The sequence below is a fragment of the Cottoperca gobio genome, chromosome 9 (assembly GCF_900634415.1).
Source record: "Cottoperca gobio chromosome 9, fCotGob3.1, whole genome shotgun sequence".
Classification (NCBI taxonomy): Eukaryota; Metazoa; Chordata; class Actinopteri; order Perciformes; family Bovichtidae; genus Cottoperca; species Cottoperca gobio.
The window spans coordinates 18,826,719-18,846,294 of NC_041363.1; the positions used below are offsets into that span (position 1 = coordinate 18,826,719).

Consider the following 19,576-nt stretch of genomic DNA (forward strand, 5'->3'; position numbering starts at 1 on the left):
GTGTGTGTGTGTGTGTGTGTGTGTGTGTGTGTGTGTGTGTGTGTGTGTGTGTGTGTTGTGTGTGTGTGTGTGTGTGTGTGTGTGTGTATGTGGGCATGTGGATGGGTGTTTGGGGGGTGCTCGCTCATTTCTTATTAGAAAAGCTCATTCTGTTTGTTATTAAAAATAACATTTTGCAAATAAATCTTTCCATAGAGTAGACCCAGTTAGCCTACTCAGAATCGACTGTCAGAGGGTATACTTCAGGCCTTTTATGTCTTTGTTGTGGCTGTTGGATCGCAGACTACAGTGAACACATGTAATCATGACGATTCACTTCTTAATTTCTCCCTGTCAACTTTTGCTTTGATTGGTACAACCACTGTTCCACCTCCCCAAAGCGTAAAAACAAGTTTGCGATATTTCGACTTATTTCTGGTTTCGATGACGATGTTGACTGTATATAGGAAATGTGAAACAAACGTTGGTCTCCTGTGTCAAAGTTGCACGCTTTTTATGCTACATGACCTTCTCCCAAAATAACTGTTGTGGCGTCATGCTATCCCGCCTTTGTTCCACACAGAGAAGAGTTATAATTCTCATTTCCGCTAGATGTCCTTGCTTGGTGAAGATAAGCTGGTCTTTAATTAGGCTTTTGAACACACGACTAAAGCTGTTTTTTTGTGAGAGCAGTCTCAACCAAGGTAATTGAATAAAAAAGTTGAGTATTATCACAGCCATTCATTACTTATGGTTAGTGCTGCTACTGACAGAGGCTCCTCAGGAAAGATTTTTTTTGCGTGGTATCATGTTTGTGTTAGAGGAAGAAATGGGAGTGACAGAGAACAGTGTACTGGAAGAAAGAAAGATGAGAGTGGAAGACAGCTTTTAAAAATAATTTAAATAAAAAAGTCAATGTAAGAGCGAGCAGAAGGACACAAAATTGAAGAAAGGATGAAGGGAAAACAAAGGAAGAAAGAACGAGCGAATGAAAGGCCTTCAAAAGGAAAGAGGGAGAGGGAGAAAATAAAAAAGTAAAAAAACTGAGAAAAACATTCTGGGTAGCAGATGTTCTCACAGTGAGACACATATGACCTGTGACATACATAACGGGGCTCTTTTGCATCCTTTTTTCAAATGCTTAACAACTGTTTTTTATTACTTCCCAAACTTACAGCTTCCCATCTGTCTCATCATGTCTTAAAAAACAACCCAAGCTGTTTCAAAATTTCAAAAGCCTTGCCTTCCAATCTGTCCATCACTCCAATTTCAAAAGAAAACATACATTCAAGGTTTTAGTGAAACACTAAACTGTGAATCCTAAATCGTTATGATTGCAAGATATTATAAGGGAAAAAAAAAGGTTTGTAAAAATGATATATTACTTATATTGCTTTATATAAGTAACAACTTCTGTTATCTTTATATATAAAAAGAACGAGCCTTTAAACATTGTGTAAAGTGAGAGAAAATCAGACTTGATTTACCTTTCATCATAACGTTGATGTGACCAACTTGTTAAGACCTGGTTACAAAAAAATAATCACTTTCTCGACTTTTCGATTAGTTAACAGCTTCTCACTTGTAGAAAAAGTAACCCTGTCTCTTCTCAGTGCTACAATCACAACAACAGATTGTGTTGCCTCTGTCTTTCAAAAAGCAGGAGAAGCAGAAAACAAGATTTTAATGATTTGACAGTTGACTCATTTAAATGCTGCTCATCGCCATTAACGACAGCTTCTCCACAATGTGTTGAGGAATATGCAGGTGTTGTGTAGAGTTTTGTCAAACATCTGTCTCACTTTTAATGACTTGTTGCCGTGTTTTCTGTTGCTGGATCTGTTTCTTTAAGTCATGAATTATCAATGAGCGTCCTTATTTAAACTATTGGAAACCTTGGCACACCTTTTTAGAATGAATATTGTTCATGGTGTAGTGCCTTGATATTGATTTTAGCTTTGTTTATTATTATTATATAATAATAATAATAATATATTATTATTATTATTATTATTATTATTATTATTATTATTATTATTATTATTATTATGGTGAATAATGTTTTTCTTGCTGTAATCCCATTATATAGGTCATCAGGTTTTTAACAATTATCTTATCGTACAGATATTGCAACACGTCCTCACACCAAAATGACAGCATCGTGAAACGGTTTTAAACACATAACCGTTTATCATCTGATCGTTTATCACGTGTCCATTCTATTTAACTTTGTGAAACGTTGAACGTGAAATACTGGTTTAGATTTAGGCAACAAAACGAATGGGTTAGGTTTTGGAACATTGTTATGTACGTGAAACATGACGTGACATAATTATATACTGAAGTAGTGATGTATTACGTAGGTTAAAACAACAATGGATTGACTCTCTGGTATCACACGGAACACAAACTCCGGTCTCTTGGGTAAAAGTCCTGTGTTTGATCCATGCACTAGCACCACCCCACCCTCCTGCCAGTAGGGGGACTTTGTTACTCTTTTTTAATACTACACCTTTGCTCCCGTCCTCATTACTACGGCGCTGCCAACGTTTTGTTGGACAGGCTGGTTCAGTTTGCATGCAGGATACGCTGGACCTCCACAGTTCCTCTTACAGTATCCTTCCAACCTGTTTTCCTCCAAAACATCTGTTCAAACAACTTCAGACAAACAATATGTCATCTTATACTTCTGTCTCTAAGGCACATCTGCTGCTGTACATGCAGCAACATTTTCTGACACTTCGCATATGGCGGGTCTGCTCTTTTGTTTTGAGAAGAATGCCTTTCAGGCATTTACTGAAACTTCAATCTCTTGAACATTACAAGAAACCAATCAAGATTGATTCAACTAAGTGCAAAGCTCAGAGCCATGGATCACTGTAAACCTTGAATAATAATAATAATAATAAACATTTTAAAAACTAGTTTTATGTGTAAACGTGCATTGACATTCATACCACAGGTCCCTACTTTGAATTTTGAAGCTGATAGCTGGAGAGAAGTTAGGTTCACTCTTAGACAATTGAGATAATGGGAGAGTGCTTGAAGAACCAAAGACCGTAAGACACTGGGCAGTTGTTGTCTGGGCCTTTGACTGAAATGACGTTGGTAGATGTGCTTTACAAATGCTATCTGTGGTATTTGTTGTACACTTTTGAGACATAAGATGTTTTTCACACACAGCAGCTTTTTAGGAACTCAGAAACTTTACCTGCAATCGTGAAACACATCCAAGACAGCTTACTACCTGAAGGATCTTTGTACGTACATCCTTTGTGCTTTACTTTAGCAGCCATCATAGATTAAAGCACACAAAGCTTGCAGTGCCATCTTCTACAGATTGGGAATTGGTTTAAACCTTTCTGTAGGTCTTTGCTTTTTTTCTTTTTCCAGCAACTTTGAACATTTTGAAAATTTTCCTCATGGAAAACGTGACAAGAACCCTCACATAATGCATACAAGAGCAGCACATAAACCTTGAGGGCATAAGATCTATACTTTTCAATCCTAAAACATTGTTTAGCAACTTGATGTTTGTTGAAATAGCACATCCAAATCACGTTTAAGCCTTAGTAGATTCATCAAACCCTTTGAGATGTGTTCTTGAAGAAGAGATCTGTCAATTTTTAGCCATTTAAAGCCCACATGCTCTAAACATACAGACTTTTCAAGCAATAAGGGGCTTATGCTCTAATGGGGGGTTCCCTGGTGTCTATCAATTCATCTCACGCCAGGCATTTGCAGAGGTGGACGCAGAGAGTTTCACAGACACATTAAATGAAACTCGGAAGAACCTAAATAAAAGCAATTGTAGGCTCCAACAACAATATAGCAGATATTTCTTTGCACGATGGACAGGAGTACTAAACTATAACTTTAGACCACAAAACTTAAACTAACTTACCCTGTAATTTTACTAAAAGTGGTTCACAAGAAGCAACTCTTAAAACATCTTAAATCCTTTTCTAATGTCTTTGGCTTTCTTTTGATTTTAAAATGTTTACTTTGTTGATGGTACACATATTTCTCCGTGTCCTCTCTGTTTGTTTTAATCCCTCTATGTCCCCTTTACTTCTCCCTGTAAAGCACTTAGTAGGTTCTGTTTTGGAAAAGTTTTTTTTTTTAAGCTTATTTAAATTTGCTTGCCTGCTACTACAGTAGTTAAATAATGTGCCCAAATAAAGTGGAAAATAATGAATTAAATGAATAAGCAGTCCATAAATAAAAAAATATAAGGAAGGAGTCTCTATTTGTTGCATTACAGACCTTCACTCAAAAGACATTGACACACCACCAGCATTTTTTGACGCATTGCTGGAATGATTTAGACGTCATTACATTTTATGGAACAGATACGCTTCTCTTTCTACAAATGCATGAATCCACATGCATTTCTTTTGTTCTTCTGTTGTGTGCTTTGTGAAGTTAGTCTTCAGGATACTGAAATAGCACAAACCTCTTACTTTTTTATATTTTCTGACCATGTGAACTATATTTATAGAGATCAATCAAGGCCCTAGTTTCCCACTGAGCTTTCTGGTTTCATCATACGTGAAAAGAAATGTGTCCATGTAATCTAATTTGTATTAGTCTGCCTTGTAAATTATCTAGTCTGCTGTTCCTTCAGCACCTCAGCTGTAGGTGGTGAAAGGTCAACTGGTTCTGAAGACAGTGTGACATGTGTGACTAAGGTCTAAGTAGGTGTGGATTGAACGGTCAGTCTCCAGGTTGTGGTTCCTCTCCTTTCCTTTCTTCCTCACTCTGCCTTCCCTATCCCCCCCCTTTCCTCTTTACCTGTCACTCACTCGCTCATCTCTCTCCACTTCCTCTCCTCTGCCTATCTCTTCCCCTTTCATATCTTTCACTGCTGAGTGTAAATCGTTTATCATCCGATGCTCCTCAAGGAAACGAGAGTTATCACTAACACCGCATTCATCTACACGCGCGCACACACACAGTCATACATGTTACTCACAGGTCTGCATGACCTTGTGTCAGCGCTCCTGTGTACCTGAGAGATAGTGTGTCGGTGTGTATTGGTGATCATTTTAAAGTGTAGTGTGTGCGTGTGCGTGTGCGTGTGTGTATGTGTAACACAAAACCTCATCTCCTGACTAGAGTACAATCACCTATAAATTATAATATGTTATAGATATAAATATTTAACGGTTTTCAACCAGGTGAGAAAGAGTATTTAAAAAATAGGGTTGAGTGTAAAGGGAATTAATTTAACTTAAGTGTTCAATTAATTGTGTTAGCAGAACAATCTGTTATCCTTTTTCTTGCACATATTGCTTGCTTTCCTGGGTCACTAGTCCTGTGTGGAAAGGCTACGATATAAATATGCATAGCTTCATTACATTCCTCGCGTTCCTCCTCTCCATTCAACTGTTCTCTTACTTTTGTCCGCTTTTGTTTTTTTTGGCGGAAAATGAGGTAAATATAAACTGAACTTATAAGGCAAATAAAACTATTTACTTGTACTGAACAAAGGCACTGAAGTGTGGTTATTAGTTCTTGAACTAATTCCACAGTCTGAATTCATGGTGTGTTTATTTAGTATCTCTAAACATAATCACCCTCACATCTGAATTGTCTAAACATGTCTTGGAGAAAGAGCCAAAATGCTTAATCTGCACATTTTAAGTGAGGTAAATAGACTCTCTGGGGCATATAAGAAATGACTCCATGAAAAGAATAATAGACATTATCACAATGACAGAAGCACATGCTGCTTTTAAACTTGTTGTAATTTAAAGAGCAAAGGGACACTTTATTTACAGTGTAGCTTTTTGGCGTAATGCCATATTGCCTTTTCCTTCCACTTGCACTCTATTTTTCCACCTGAAAACTAGGGTTAAAAGTGTCTATAAACAAGGCACTGCTCTTGAAAATAAGGAAACTAAAATCAATGGTAATGCTCTTTGAGCTACTCAATAGGAACAGACTGTAGCTGTGAGTGTGTGTAATGTATGAGTGTCACCCAGGGAACCAGGGATACATAGATGGTCAGTTAATGTTTCTGCTGAAAATAAGTGTATTACACCTGTAAAACAAAATGTGTTGAGGCTTATCAGACAGAATGTGTTGAAGATCAGTCCTCCAGTTTCAACACAGAGCAGCATCATTGACAAATATAAATTTTTTGATGAGAAATAAAACAAAGGTTGATAAATACAGAGGGAGGAGAGAAGTTTTGCTTGTCTTACTGCATTACCTAAAAACAACAGACTGACAGAGAAAGAAAGACACACAGACACTTGTCAGGCTCTGTTGCTGTACACGGATCTGACAGAAGCAGCTGAGGGACGCAGCCTTGTCCATCATCCTGCTTGTTGACTGACACGCACACCAAAGTCCCGACAGATGCACCATGGGACAACAGTGTCGCTGTGTTTCCAAATGATGTGACTGCGTGTGTGTGTGTGCGTTTGTGTGTGGAAGTTATGTGTGTTCATCATCAAGGCTACCAGAATTAATCTACCTTTTCCCGCCTACATCATCTCTGAATTTCATCTAAATCATCATCTTTTCCTTTTGACTGAACCAACAGTACACTCGTGTTTTTACACAAGGGTTTTAAACACCGTGGCAGCAGGCTACTATGTGATGTGTTAACAGGGATCTAAGAGCTAAGATCCTACAATTCCTCTAAAGAAAATAGGTATTTTCTGTCATGTCTGTCATGTTTTTACATGTAATTGTTGCTGTGATTTGCACCCTTCAGATAATATGTCCATTGTAATCATTGGCTGGCAGTCTGTCTCAAAATGTTTGCTGACAGGACTCTGTTCTTTCTCTAATAGCCAGCGGCTTTTGGCCGAATGTGGAAAGTGCAGTTTATGTGTGTCACAGTTTGGGTTCTGCTTTGGTTGTACTGTAGGACTGCATCTTTAAATGTGTATGAATGTTAAGATTTTATCCCAAAGTGCTGAAGAAAGTGCATTATTTGGTATAACATTAACAAGAATGATATATGGGCTCTCTCTCATGAGTGCTGGAGCTTTATTTATTTCCAGTATGTTTTATTTATGATTTGTCTTTGCCACAACCTTGTCATCTAAAGATTTCTCGGGTGAATGTTTCTCAGCCGGTGTTCAGGAATAAGTTTCTGTTTCCATTCCTGTCAGTCTGTCATTCACATTATATCTCCTGTTTTTTTCTTCTCCTAACTTGCTTTGCGTTACATACTGTTGTGCACAGTCTGGGTGAAGTACATTTCCTTTGAAGTGGATTATCTTAAATTCTGGGTTTCTTGAGGAGGACAGAGTGAATGGGAGAGAGAGGGTGAGCTAGGGAGATACTGTAGAGGAGGTAGAAAGAGAAAAGGATTGAGAGAGAAAGAAACAGAAGAAGCAGAACAATGGTAGAGAGTTTCTTTGTGGAAATTCTATGTAACATTAAGCTGTTAAATTATAGAAGAGGAGTTTTTAGGGGACCGCCCGTTATTCTGTGCTCTGCTACTCTCTCTCTCACACACACACACACACACACACACACACACACACACACACACACACACACACACACACAGTGTGTACACTGTTTTCACAAGAGGGTCGTTCCCTTTACATCAGACACCAGAAAGCATCTTGTTTGGATTTCTATACAGCACACACACACATACAGGTGCATGTATACATACACATTCACAAACATATGTACAGAGACCATGTCAAGGGACGGGCATGGCATATATTCTGGCGGTTTTTGGCAAGACATGAAGCGAGACCAACACGAGAAAGTAATAATGAGAAAAGAGACAAAGAGGATTGGCACTTTTTCTACCCTTTTGTGTAGAGGAAAAAGTTTATTGGAGAGTGAGCCTGTGTTGGTATGTGTTGTTTGCCAGAGACTATTGTATGTGTGTTAATAAGAAAAGCAGTAAACAAGCTTGCGTGTATGTGTGTATGTGCCTATGAAGTGTGTTAATAAACTGAGGGAGGGTCTCGTCAAGGTGATAAATAGAACAAAACACACCGGGACGGATTAGAGAAGGAGAGAGGGAAAGAGGGAGAGAAAGAGAGATTAACCATAGGATGCCTTGAGATTGGGGGGGGGTGAAGTAAGGTATATAGGGAAGAGAGGGAGGAAGGAAGGGAAGGAAATCACAAAGGGATGGATGAAAGGCAGAAGAGAAAATAAAGGAGAGAGATAGCAACGAGGGAATGTTGAAGAAGGAGGAATAGAAACAAGGAGGACATCTGGAAGCGGAGGATAGGGAAGATGGGAAGAAAAGGAAGGGCTATGACATCTAATAGAAAACCGAAACATAGAAGGAGGGAGTGTGGGAGCCAAGAGAAATGGAGGAGGAAATCTTCCAGATTAATGGCTTTAAAATAACTGGAAAGAGGAGACAAGAACACTGGAGAAAGGAGAGGATGAGGGATGTCCAAACATGAGGGACAGTTATGTTTCATGTACAGTATACCTGTGCAAAATACTGAGAACAAAATACTATTATTTGAAGAGGAAAAAGGCAAAATGAACAGAACAAATCACATCATAAGAAATAAGCCGTTCATTGTTGCCTTTCTCATCAGCAAAATCACTTTTTGTGTATTAGATATAATCTCCTGCACAGCATCCGATTCATCCTCCATGCAGCACATGCAAATGTTAACTTTCATAAGAGATTCTCCTGTCCATCCTTTGTCTTCTCACACCCAAACATACTGTGGGAGGTGGTACCATGCTGCATGAATCCATTTTAAAAGACATTTCATACAGAGTGTGCAAGGAAATTTTAAGTACATCAAATTCAATTTTAAGCAAATTACCCCCAAACTGTCAGTGTGACAACTCAGCTTCCTCTCCTCTTTTGTTTATGATTTGCTTGTGCGACCTTTAGATTAACCTCACTTTTCTCTCTCTCTCTCTCTCTCTCCATCTTGTTCTGGTTCTTCCTTCCTCTCTGCAGGGTGTGGTTCCAGTCAGGTATTAACTTCCTGGCTGTGAAACCCAGCGACCTCGTCGCGTGGGAGATCAAACAGGAAATGTCACCGGGAAGCAGTTCGTTGGCGGTGATGTGTCAGAGAAGGGCTTCCTCCACGGCAGAGAGGTAAGACGGAATCTCACTACTTTTTCCCACAACAGCTTCATCTATCAGCAGCTTATTAAGATATTCCTTTTGTATGTGTGGGTGCAAAACATGTCTGAGGAGGTCTGTAGTTGTTCTGCATAAAATTATTAATGCCCTACATTTTGACAATGAGAGATCTTAGTTGTTTTTAAAGTAAAAGCTTCTGCAATAAAGTACAATGAAATATTCATGATTTGTTTACATGAGTAAGCTTGGATGGCTCTTGGAGTTTGATTCTGACTTCAGTGTTAATGTAAGCTTTCTTTGAGCTATCCTAAAAATGATTGCACACTGTATGTAACTGCAGCGACAGTGTAACGTGAACAAAGCTGGTCTCGCAGTCTATTGACTGATTGGCTCTTGATTTGACCTTTTGAACTTCAACCTCTAACCCATTAAAAGTGTGGTAAGGTACATATTGAGGAGTGTCAAATTCATAGACTGAGGTTGTAGGGTTACACATTTTATGCTGTAAGCACACCCTGATTATACACATACACACATTGGGCTGACCATAAGCAGTGGAAAGCACCGACCTGTGTGTCATGATACATTTGCCATTTACTGGGTAATTGCTCTGCCCTTGTGTGGTTGGTTATGTTAGTGTGCGTGTGTGTGAGTTTAGTTTGTGTCAGGAGGGTAAAATCAGCAACAGCAGAGTAAATACATCCTTTATTTGTATTTAGTTGCTGATGTGGCTGATGTGATTAGTACTTGACCCAAGTGCATGGTTCGGATGAATGTGTTGTCGCATAGCACTGATACAATAAATAACATTTACAAAATAGATGTAAAAAGCCTCAAGGTGGTGAGAAAAATGTTTCACTTAAATAAGGTACACTCAAGATAGCAAATAGAGACTGAGGTTAACTGAGTAGAGAAAAAAATAATTCAGAGTGCAAAAAGTAATATTACAAAACTACAGGTAGGGAAAATAAATACATTTAATTCTTCTAACCTTTATGCAGGAAATAGCAGTGGTGTCACATACTGTTACAGCTAAAAGCAAGCTCCAAGGACTACAGTCAAAATATAGTTATTCCAAATTGAGATATGAAAATGGCCTATTCTATGATTTACAGAAGCCAAGGGTAGCTGAATAGTTATTGATAAATCACTGTTTCTTTTTAATATTGGATACTGAAAATGCAAAAAAATCAATAAAAGTAGGAATTCGCTAAAGAGTAAAACTAATGTACTAATACAGTACAGATGCAGGCTGAAGCCAAACAATCTATATATTTGCTGAATGCCACTAGTATGAATGCTGTGTATGTGCACTGCTTATGTGGTGACTCAAATGCAGTCCAAACACATACACACACACACACACACACACACACACACACACACACACACACACACACACACACACGCACACACACACACACACACACACACACACACCGCTCAGAGTGAAAATACTGTTCGCAAGATCAGGCATGTACAGGACTGTCTCAGAAAATTAGAATATTGTGATAAAGTTCTTTATTTTCTGTAATGCAATTAAAAAAACAAAAATGTCATGCATTCTGGATTCATTACAAATCAACTGAAATATTGCAAGCCTTTTATTATTTTAATATTGTTGATTATGGCATACAGCTTAAGAAAACTCAAATATCCTATCTCTAAATATTAGAATATCATGAAAAAGTATACTAGTAAGGGTGTTCAACGAATCACTTGAATCGTCTAATTAACTCGAAACACCTGCAAGGTTTTCCTGAGCCTTGAAAAACACTCAGCTTGGTTCAGTAAACTAAATCACAAGTATGGGGAAGACTGCTGATCTGACTGCTGTCCAGAGGACCATCATTGACACCCTCCATCAGGAGGGTAAGACACAAAAAGAAATGTCTCAAAGAGCAAGCTGTTCACAGAGTGCAGTTTCAAAGCACATCCACAAAAAGTCTGTTGGAAGGGGGAAATGTGGCAGGAAACGCTGCACAACCAAGAGAGATGACCGCAGCCTTAACAGCATTGTGAAGAAGAGTCGCTTCCAGAATTTGGGGGAGCTTCAAAGACAGTGGACTGAAGCTGGAGGCCAGGTATCAAAAGCCACTGTTCACAGACGTGTCCGGGAAATGGGCTACAATAGCCGTATTCCCATGGTCAAGCCACTTCTGAACTCAAGACAACGGAAGAAGCGTCTGACTTGGGCTATGGAAAAGAACCACTGGACAGTTGCAGAGTGGTCCAAAGTCCTCTTTTCAGACGAAAGCAAGTTTTGTATTTCATTTGGAAGTCAAGGCGCCAGAGTCTGGAGAAAGGCTGGAGAGGAGCAAAATCCAAGTTGCTTGAAATCCAGTGTGAAGTTCCCACAGTCAGCGATGGTTTGGGGAGCCATGTCAGCTGCTGGTGTTGGTCCACTGTGTTTCATCAAGCCCAGAGTAAATGCAGCTGTGTACCAAGAGATTTTAGAGCACTACATGCTTCCGTCTGCTGAAAAGCTCTATGGAGATGAGGAATTCATTTTCCAGCATGATCTGGCACCTGCCCACAGTGCCAAAACCACCAGTAACTGGTGTACTGACCATGGCATTACTGTCCTCGATTGGCCTGCCAATTCCCCTGACCTGAACCCCATAGAGAATATGTGGGGTATTGTGAAGAAGAAGCTGAAAGACACCAGACCCAACAATGCTAATGAGCTAAAGGCCGCTATTGAAGCATCCTGGGCATCCATAACACCTCAGCAATGCCACAGGCTGATTGCCTCCATGCCACGCCGCATTGATGCAGTAATCCGTGCAAAAGGATTCCCAACCAAGTACTGAGTGCATTAATGGACATTTTCAAATGTTTGATTTTGTTTTGCTGTTCTAAATCTTTTTTTTTTACTTGGTCTGAGGAACTATTCTAATTTTTTGAGATAGGATTTTTGAGTTTTCTTAAGCTGTAAGCCATAATCAGCAATATTAAAATAATAAAAGGCTTGCAATATTTCAGTTGATTTGTAATGAATCCAGAATGCATGACATTTTTGTTTTTTTAATTGCATTACAGAAAATAAAGAACTTTATCACAATATTCTAATTTTCTGAGACAGTCCTGTATGTTGCCGAATAAAGAATACCGTATATATCTGTTATATGTGTTGGTGTCAGACAAAGTCAGCTGTAAACTGTGTTAGCCATGGTTGAATGAAAAGCTATTTGTCCAGCAAACATAGATGAGGGCTGATCCTCTTTTCTTTCTGTCACTTTTTCACCTCATCTGTCTCTCTATCCATCTCTCTCTCCAACCTTGTGTTGGAGTGACTGAAGTTCCTGCTTTACTGTCCCTCATCACTGCCTGTTTCCCTCTCAGCTCTCTCTGTCTGCTGGTTAAGAACTAATGAATGACTTCCCATTGCATGAAACTCTAATAGCAGGCCCTCAGCTCAATGAGCACCACTTAGCTAGCCGTTAACCAAGTCTAGCCTGATGGACAGCATCAGCAGCAACAGATGACCCAAATGTGGCACTGAGGGAAATAAAACTGATGACACAACAGCTTTAAGCTTTCAAATTAGGAGCAGTGGACAGTTAAAAGTTCAGATGGTTTTAAGACTAGTGAAGCTAGTGTCTTTGTACAGTACGTAAGGTACAGGAGATGCTAAGTTGCTAAGCCCCACCTCCCATTCTCCCACGGCACATATGGTATACAGTTTACTTAATGATGGAAGATTTGCCTTATAAATGTATAGTCGTCTAGGAAACCAATGTTCCATCAGTTCTTCAGATAAAGGTAAACAAAATCCGACTTCTCATTTCTAGCCTGCAACCGTCACATTTTATAGCTGTCATTGGCATTAATTGTAGCTAGATAGCTAATTAGGCTAACGCTAGTTCCATGATTTGGTTGAACACGCTGCATCTGGCTGACTTTTCAATACAAGGGTAGAGAGGGCATTTGTGCTGCATTAATGTGGTTTTGAAATAGTCGGAAAGATTTGTTGCCAACAGGGAAAATCTAACATGAACGCCCCCTCAAGTCATAACAACAACTCAACAACAGCGATGAATGTGTTGTTTAAACGCTCTGAGCAATACAATACAACACATCTTCTTTGTACTGGACATGTTGTTTCCACAACTTCCACGACTTAAAGCTCATGAACACACCGAAGACAGAAGAACGACTCGCCAACTTGGGAAATATCATCTGCGGCGCACTTGAATGCCATTATATTTACATTATAAAACATCCCTTACTTTTGCCTGTTGGCTTTTGGTCTAAAACAAGCAATATTGTAAATGCAGAGTATTTCTCTTTCCACGACCTCATGCACAACGCTTTGGTATGCTGAAAAATCAAAACCTTGACAGGCCTGCCTTGCTTAGCTATGGTTAGGGTTAACTGGTGGGGACAGGTGAACAGAAACACATACACAGTATTGATGCTGTGGATATTTCTTGAATGGTTTGCTCATGGATTCATACTCCTGCAGAGCCTTTCAGCATGGCTGGTGAAATACTGAAGGCATTTGATGAATTCTGGGAAGTGCCAGCCGTTGTAGCCTCAAGGCAAGGAACTTATTTTCCTGGCCCGTTGTCATCCATCAGGATGGTGTTGTTGGAGGTGTTGAGATGGAGGTGATTCTAAATGGCTGCTTATTTCCCTGAGCTTTGGCACGTATCCACAGGTTTTGTCTTTTTGGGGGTTTTTTCTTGCCCTGAAGGAAAAACTCATCAAAGTGACGTCAGGGTAAACACAGAAAGTGATGCTTTGGAATGCAGATTATGATATGGCTCTCACAAAGACATCCACAGAGAATCAGAGATGCAAACACACACGCTCTTTCACATTCAAATCACACATGCACACTCCTGCCATCTTCAAAGTGATACTGTAAACAAAGAAGTGACTAAATGCTCAGATTATGATGCAGCAAGAACAATTATACACAAGTGTATTGATGTTCACATATGCATAAATACACAGGCCTGCACAAACATGGGCGGAACACACACACACACACACACACACACACACACACACACACACAAGAAACAGAACTGATTCAATGCAATACCTCCGTGTTACCTCCCTAATGAAAAAGCAATGAAGACTGTAAGTGGGAGTGAAGCTGACATTTTTTTTTACTACTGGGAAGACACACACACTCACACACTGTTGCCAGCATACAGGCAAGATCACAGGCTTTTATCAGTAATTTTGTGGGCGGGATAGCTAATTAAAAGAGCTGATCTGTATTAATCTCTAATGAGATATTACTGGTTGAGACATGAAACAGCGAGTGTGCTATGTTATGAATGAGAGGGCGGGAATGATTACTACCTCTAATCTTGTGAATTGATTCCTGTTACCTATTGTTGTTCTGTGATATAATCCGATCTGACATGATACTCGGTGTTCAGTATGTGCGTAAAATAGGGAATGTATGGTGACTGTATGCAAGTGATAGTTACTGCTCCATCATCACGTGTCCCAGAAGATCTCAATTATTATTTCATTAACTTGCACAGAAGTGTGTATCAAAGCTCTCCTAGAGCTCTCATTTATGTCTTTATTGATTTTGATTATACAGTAATCATTCATTATTTGAGTATTTCTCACTGTTTGACCATTCTGATATCACTTAGCTGTAATTACACAGCACCGTCATACTGTGTTATTGATAGTCTGCTTAGTTCTGCCTCCCTGTCTTTCTGTCGCTGTGTACCAGTGCTCTGGAAAATATCAAACATAATGAGATGTTTGAATGTGCATGTGTGTGTCTCCTCTCCCTCAGAAAATGCCATAGAGGTGCCCTCAAGCAAGATTTGTCTATTGTTGGACTTCATTTTTGATTATCATTTCAAGTTATTATTCCTTTTTCTGTCCCTGCTCACGCTATTTTAATATGTTATACAAAATAATCCTGCTATGTGTATTATTTCTAGCAAATGTATTTAATTTTCAATTTATTCATTTGGTTTGGTTATGTAGGCTTGACCTTGTTGAGTTTTCAGTGTTGTTACTGATATTGTTAGTCATTTTTACAGGCTCTATGGAGTTTTGTCTCACTTGTAAAAATGAGTTTCTCTGTTCTTCCCACCCTGTTTACAGTCTTTTTTATTACTTTGCAAGTTGAATAAATTAAACCTTAAAATAAGTGGAACAGGTTCAGGATGACCTTAGTTTTGTCTGGTGGGTTATATGAGGAAAATGTGCCGTAGTTTATGAGTTTGGCTGATGTTGCCAGAATGGGAGCAGTGCTCTATTTCATGATCATGATTAGATCTATAGATTAACACTGCTAATGGGCCTCGTTCAATACAGAACTGGGGTAATGCACTATGCAAGCTCCATACAGGGACATGCTATTTGTGTGTGTGTGTGTGTGTGTGTGTGTGTGTGTGTGTGTGTGTGTGTGTGTGTGTGTGTGTGTGTGCAAGCTAGTTTTTATTATCCTGAGCCCACAAGTACAAAAATTGTATTTAATGATTTTACAGTATTTTACTATTTCTATATTAATAATTATTATGCATGTTCTGTGGAATGAAATGTATCCGTATAAAGAAAGTACTCCAGATTCTAGAGAATGCCAGACTTTTCTGTGCAATTTTCAAAGAAAACAGGATATTTTTAGGCTTCATTTGGTAATGGAACATAATCATAGCAGCAATTTTCCAGAAAGCAGTGAAATTGTTGCATTTAGAGGAGATAATCATTGTTTTTTAATAGTTGAACAAGCGGGCACCAGGTATTGAAGCATTACACACTGGGCTTTTAATAATTTGCAATGAAAGCTTTTTTTTTTTGTTCTTGCTAAGACTTCCATTTGTGTTTTTTTCCGCTACATATTAAATCAATCATTCAATGATCTTAACTTTTAATAACAAGCACTAACTTTCAATGTAACTTTCATATAGTTAGAAGCATTAAGGACAGCTTGTCTTCTTTCACCAGTGTAACTAACATAAAACAGATGTTCAGAATACAACTTTTTTTTCTTAAAATATTTTAAACTTAAGCGAAGAATTTCATCTTCAAAACCCAATGTAAGTAACATTCTTATACAGCAAAGAAAAGTATTACAATCAAATATTTATTTGATTCTGGTTTTGTACTGAGCTAAAATGAGGGAAAAGCAAACAGCTTTAGTTAGCTTTAGAGCTGCTTTATTTCTACCAACCACCAAGTCAGTGAACAAGTAAATCGACATTTATTTAAATCAGTGCAGAAAACAAAAACATTTTCTCTACCTTACAGTATCATTGACAAATGTACAAATCATTAATTCAAAAATACAGTAAGACAAATGGTTTATGTGCCAACTTTAAATTAAATGGCCTCTACAGTAGACACACTTTAGAATTGTGAGCATCCTGCAATCCAAAGAAATAATATCATGTGTTTATTTATAATAGTGCATATGTTTTTGACAGGCATGCAGTTGATCCCAAACAAGATTACCTGCTCAGATCATATACTATTACAATAATGTAGCTCTCCACGCATATACACACATGCAAATAAACATCCGCAATATTTACATATTCAGGGAACGTGAATTGATACTCGCTTATGCAAAATACATGCAAACACTATGTACCCCCACTAAAAGCACTTATACACACAAACACAGTGTTGCTGTTGCATGCATCGCTGCACATGCCTTAACACATAGGTATGCTAACCAAGCCCTACATTTCATAAATGTTATATAATCTTCTCATTTGGTATTCAAACTCAAATAGTGTGTGTGTGTGTGTGTGTGTGTGTGTGTTTGTGTGGAGGATGGTACCTCTGTCTTTGTATCTTTACTTTGTATTGTTTGTTCACACAAAAGTGTTGTACAGTTTTTATTTGCACAAAGAATGTACAAGCACTCATATCAACATTCAAGAAATATATTACATGAAGATGGAGATACAGATATTTCAGTTCTGACACAAACACGCACGCACGCGTTAGATTATGTCGAGTAAATCTTCTGTATGTAACCTGCGAAACATGCTCGGAGCCTGTACCCTTCTGAGGGATGCTTACCATTTTAAAACTTGAATCACAAATCCAGCTACACACACACACACACACACACACACACACACACACACACAGACACACACACAAATGTGTAAGGATTATGTTTATAATGTTTGAACTGCTTTTTAATCCACACGAGAACAGGGGAAGATGCAGGGCGCAGGGTTAAGTGTTGTTTGGTTTTAGTCGTTTGTAAAGACAAACTAAGTTAACAGAGAGCCTTTGTTTAGAGTGCTGGCAGTCTTCCTGGGATACATACACACACACGCACACAAATAGCATAGACATGGGGCCAATATGTCTGCAGTCTCTGTTGGCACACATGAGGATTAAAAACACAGCAACAGGGAGGAAGGATAGAAACAGAGAGGGTTGTCTGCCAACAAGAGCTAGAAAGAGGGGAGGGGGAGGAGAGAGGAAGAAAGGGAGAGTTAAAATGAGTGAGTGGGGACGGGGAAATAAAACAAGAAAAATGAGAGGGAAAGAGGCCCTGAGAGCACAGAGAGAGGACAGTGTTGCTGTTAGTGTTTGTCCCTGGAGAGAGAGAAATTGAGAATTCCCTTCGTATTCCCTTTTCATTCATTTGTGTGTGTGTGTGTGTGTGTGTGTGTGTGTGTGTGTGTTTATATTACAAGCATGCAGAGTCAATTGGTGTGTGTTCTTCTCTAGGACACATGTTTTTCTGCCCCATCACTCTAAACAGGGTCCCAGTACTTGGCGTGTTTTATCCTACAGAAATGCCCCCTGATACCACATGAGCACACACATGAACTCATCCACACACACATCATTGACTGTCTCTCGTCACGAGTGCCTTTCACTACATTATTTCGTCACCTTTTCCTGAGCAATATTACATGACACTTCATTCCAGGCGTTAACCCATAACATAAATGTAATCCTTATTGTAACTTTAGTCGTGCAGATAGTTTTAGATTTATCCGTTATTAAGGTTTTGAGATATTCATCTCTGAGATTTCTGTCTCCAAAAAAATACAATAGCATTGAATGGAATTTTGTTAGTGGGGCACATTTATAAAGCAATCAAAAACATTGTCTCTGGATAATCCACAGACCTCATTCTGCACAGTTTTTATAGGGACTAAATCACAAATCACTTTGCTGCACTTTTCATTGATTAAGTAGTCGGACCACTGTTTAAAAACACTTCAGTACGTACAACAGTAAGTGTAAAGCATCACCAGTCACATGACTGAGTCTATGAGTCTGTTACTAGTCTAATATTTATCATTGAATTCAGTACTGTGCAAAATTAGCCGGTACAACTGTTTGATCACATTGCTGTATGATGGTGTCAAAGGCTGTTGCAGTCTTATAGGAAACATACTGTGTGGCTGAGCTGGGGAGGGGAGCTCCAATGCTAACAACTAGTATAAAAAATCTATTTACTACTGGCACAACAGAAGAAACTCCATTCAACCCAATTGTAACCGATATGTTGAAAGTTGACTTGAAAACCTGTGCAAATAAAACTAAAGCTATCTGCATGGCCAGACAACAGTGGGGTAAGTGAGGGATTACATATGGTTCATTGACCAAACTGTTGTTGTAAAGCCGAGCTATTTAACGCTAAATTGGTTTTAATATTCATCACATTTGGAATCTAATCACAATCCTTAATCCTTAACCAGCAAAGTGCATCTCAATTGTGCAGCTGGTAAGATGGCAACACAAGAGTTTGGTTGACTATTCAATGTAGCTGTAAATTGCGAAAAAAAATTGCTTTCCCCCCATTTTGCTTTTCGATAAATGTATTTCCGCACCTCAACCTTTAAATATAGATTTTGTGCCTGAAAAAAGAAATCACAAGGATAATAGTGCAATCACACACACACAGAAATATACACCCATAAAAAAGTCTGTGGGGTTCCTTTAACAGAAGAGCGGAGGAAATGGTCACCACAGTGATAATAGTCTGTGTTTATCGCTCTGTTCTGCCTTCCTTCCTTCCTCCTTCTTCTATCTTCCGTTTATAGCTTGACACAGAATTGAGGCCAAATGTGTGTCTTAAGGTGCATACATGTACACATTTTTGGTGGTTTGGTTGCCATATAGTGTATTGAAGCATCATTGATGGCTTTTTTCCTCCCTACTTTTCATCCTACACTTTTTTTCCTCACTGTTCCATTTTCTCCCTCTTCACCCTTTTTTCCTAGATTGCCTGCAGATTGACTCTTCTGTTTTTTTTATAGTCTTTCTATTTCGATTCCGCTCAAGCATGTTTGGCTTACAAAAGGTCGACGACGCCATTCCATTTTTGCGTATTTTGTCCTCTCATATCTTGACCCTGAAGAATAGTTTGGTCCCAAACAAACATTTCGTTCAGCCTCAAGTGTGTTTTTTCCTTTATCTTCTTTTTATAGTTTGTGGGTGAGGGTTGTAAAGATGTCCAGGTTTTAAAGATGATAAACATCAACAGGACTTTGGAGTTGAATTGAGAGAGGACAATGTGTTTGAGCTCGGAGAAGAAGAAGACAGAGGGAGAAGAAGTATGGCATGACAGGTATGACAGAT

General features: G+C 38.8%; 1 protein-coding gene across 1 annotated transcript in view; it reads left to right on the plus strand.

The window, feature by feature from the left end:
- LOC115013078 (transmembrane protein 132D) overlaps nt 1-19,576 on the plus strand; it is a 211,007-nt gene that overhangs the window by 77,734 nt on the left and 113,697 nt on the right. The window contains 1 exon segment of the mRNA XM_029439060.1: nt 8,900-9,040. Coding sequence (XP_029294920.1) covers nt 8,900-9,040 — 141 coding nt within the window.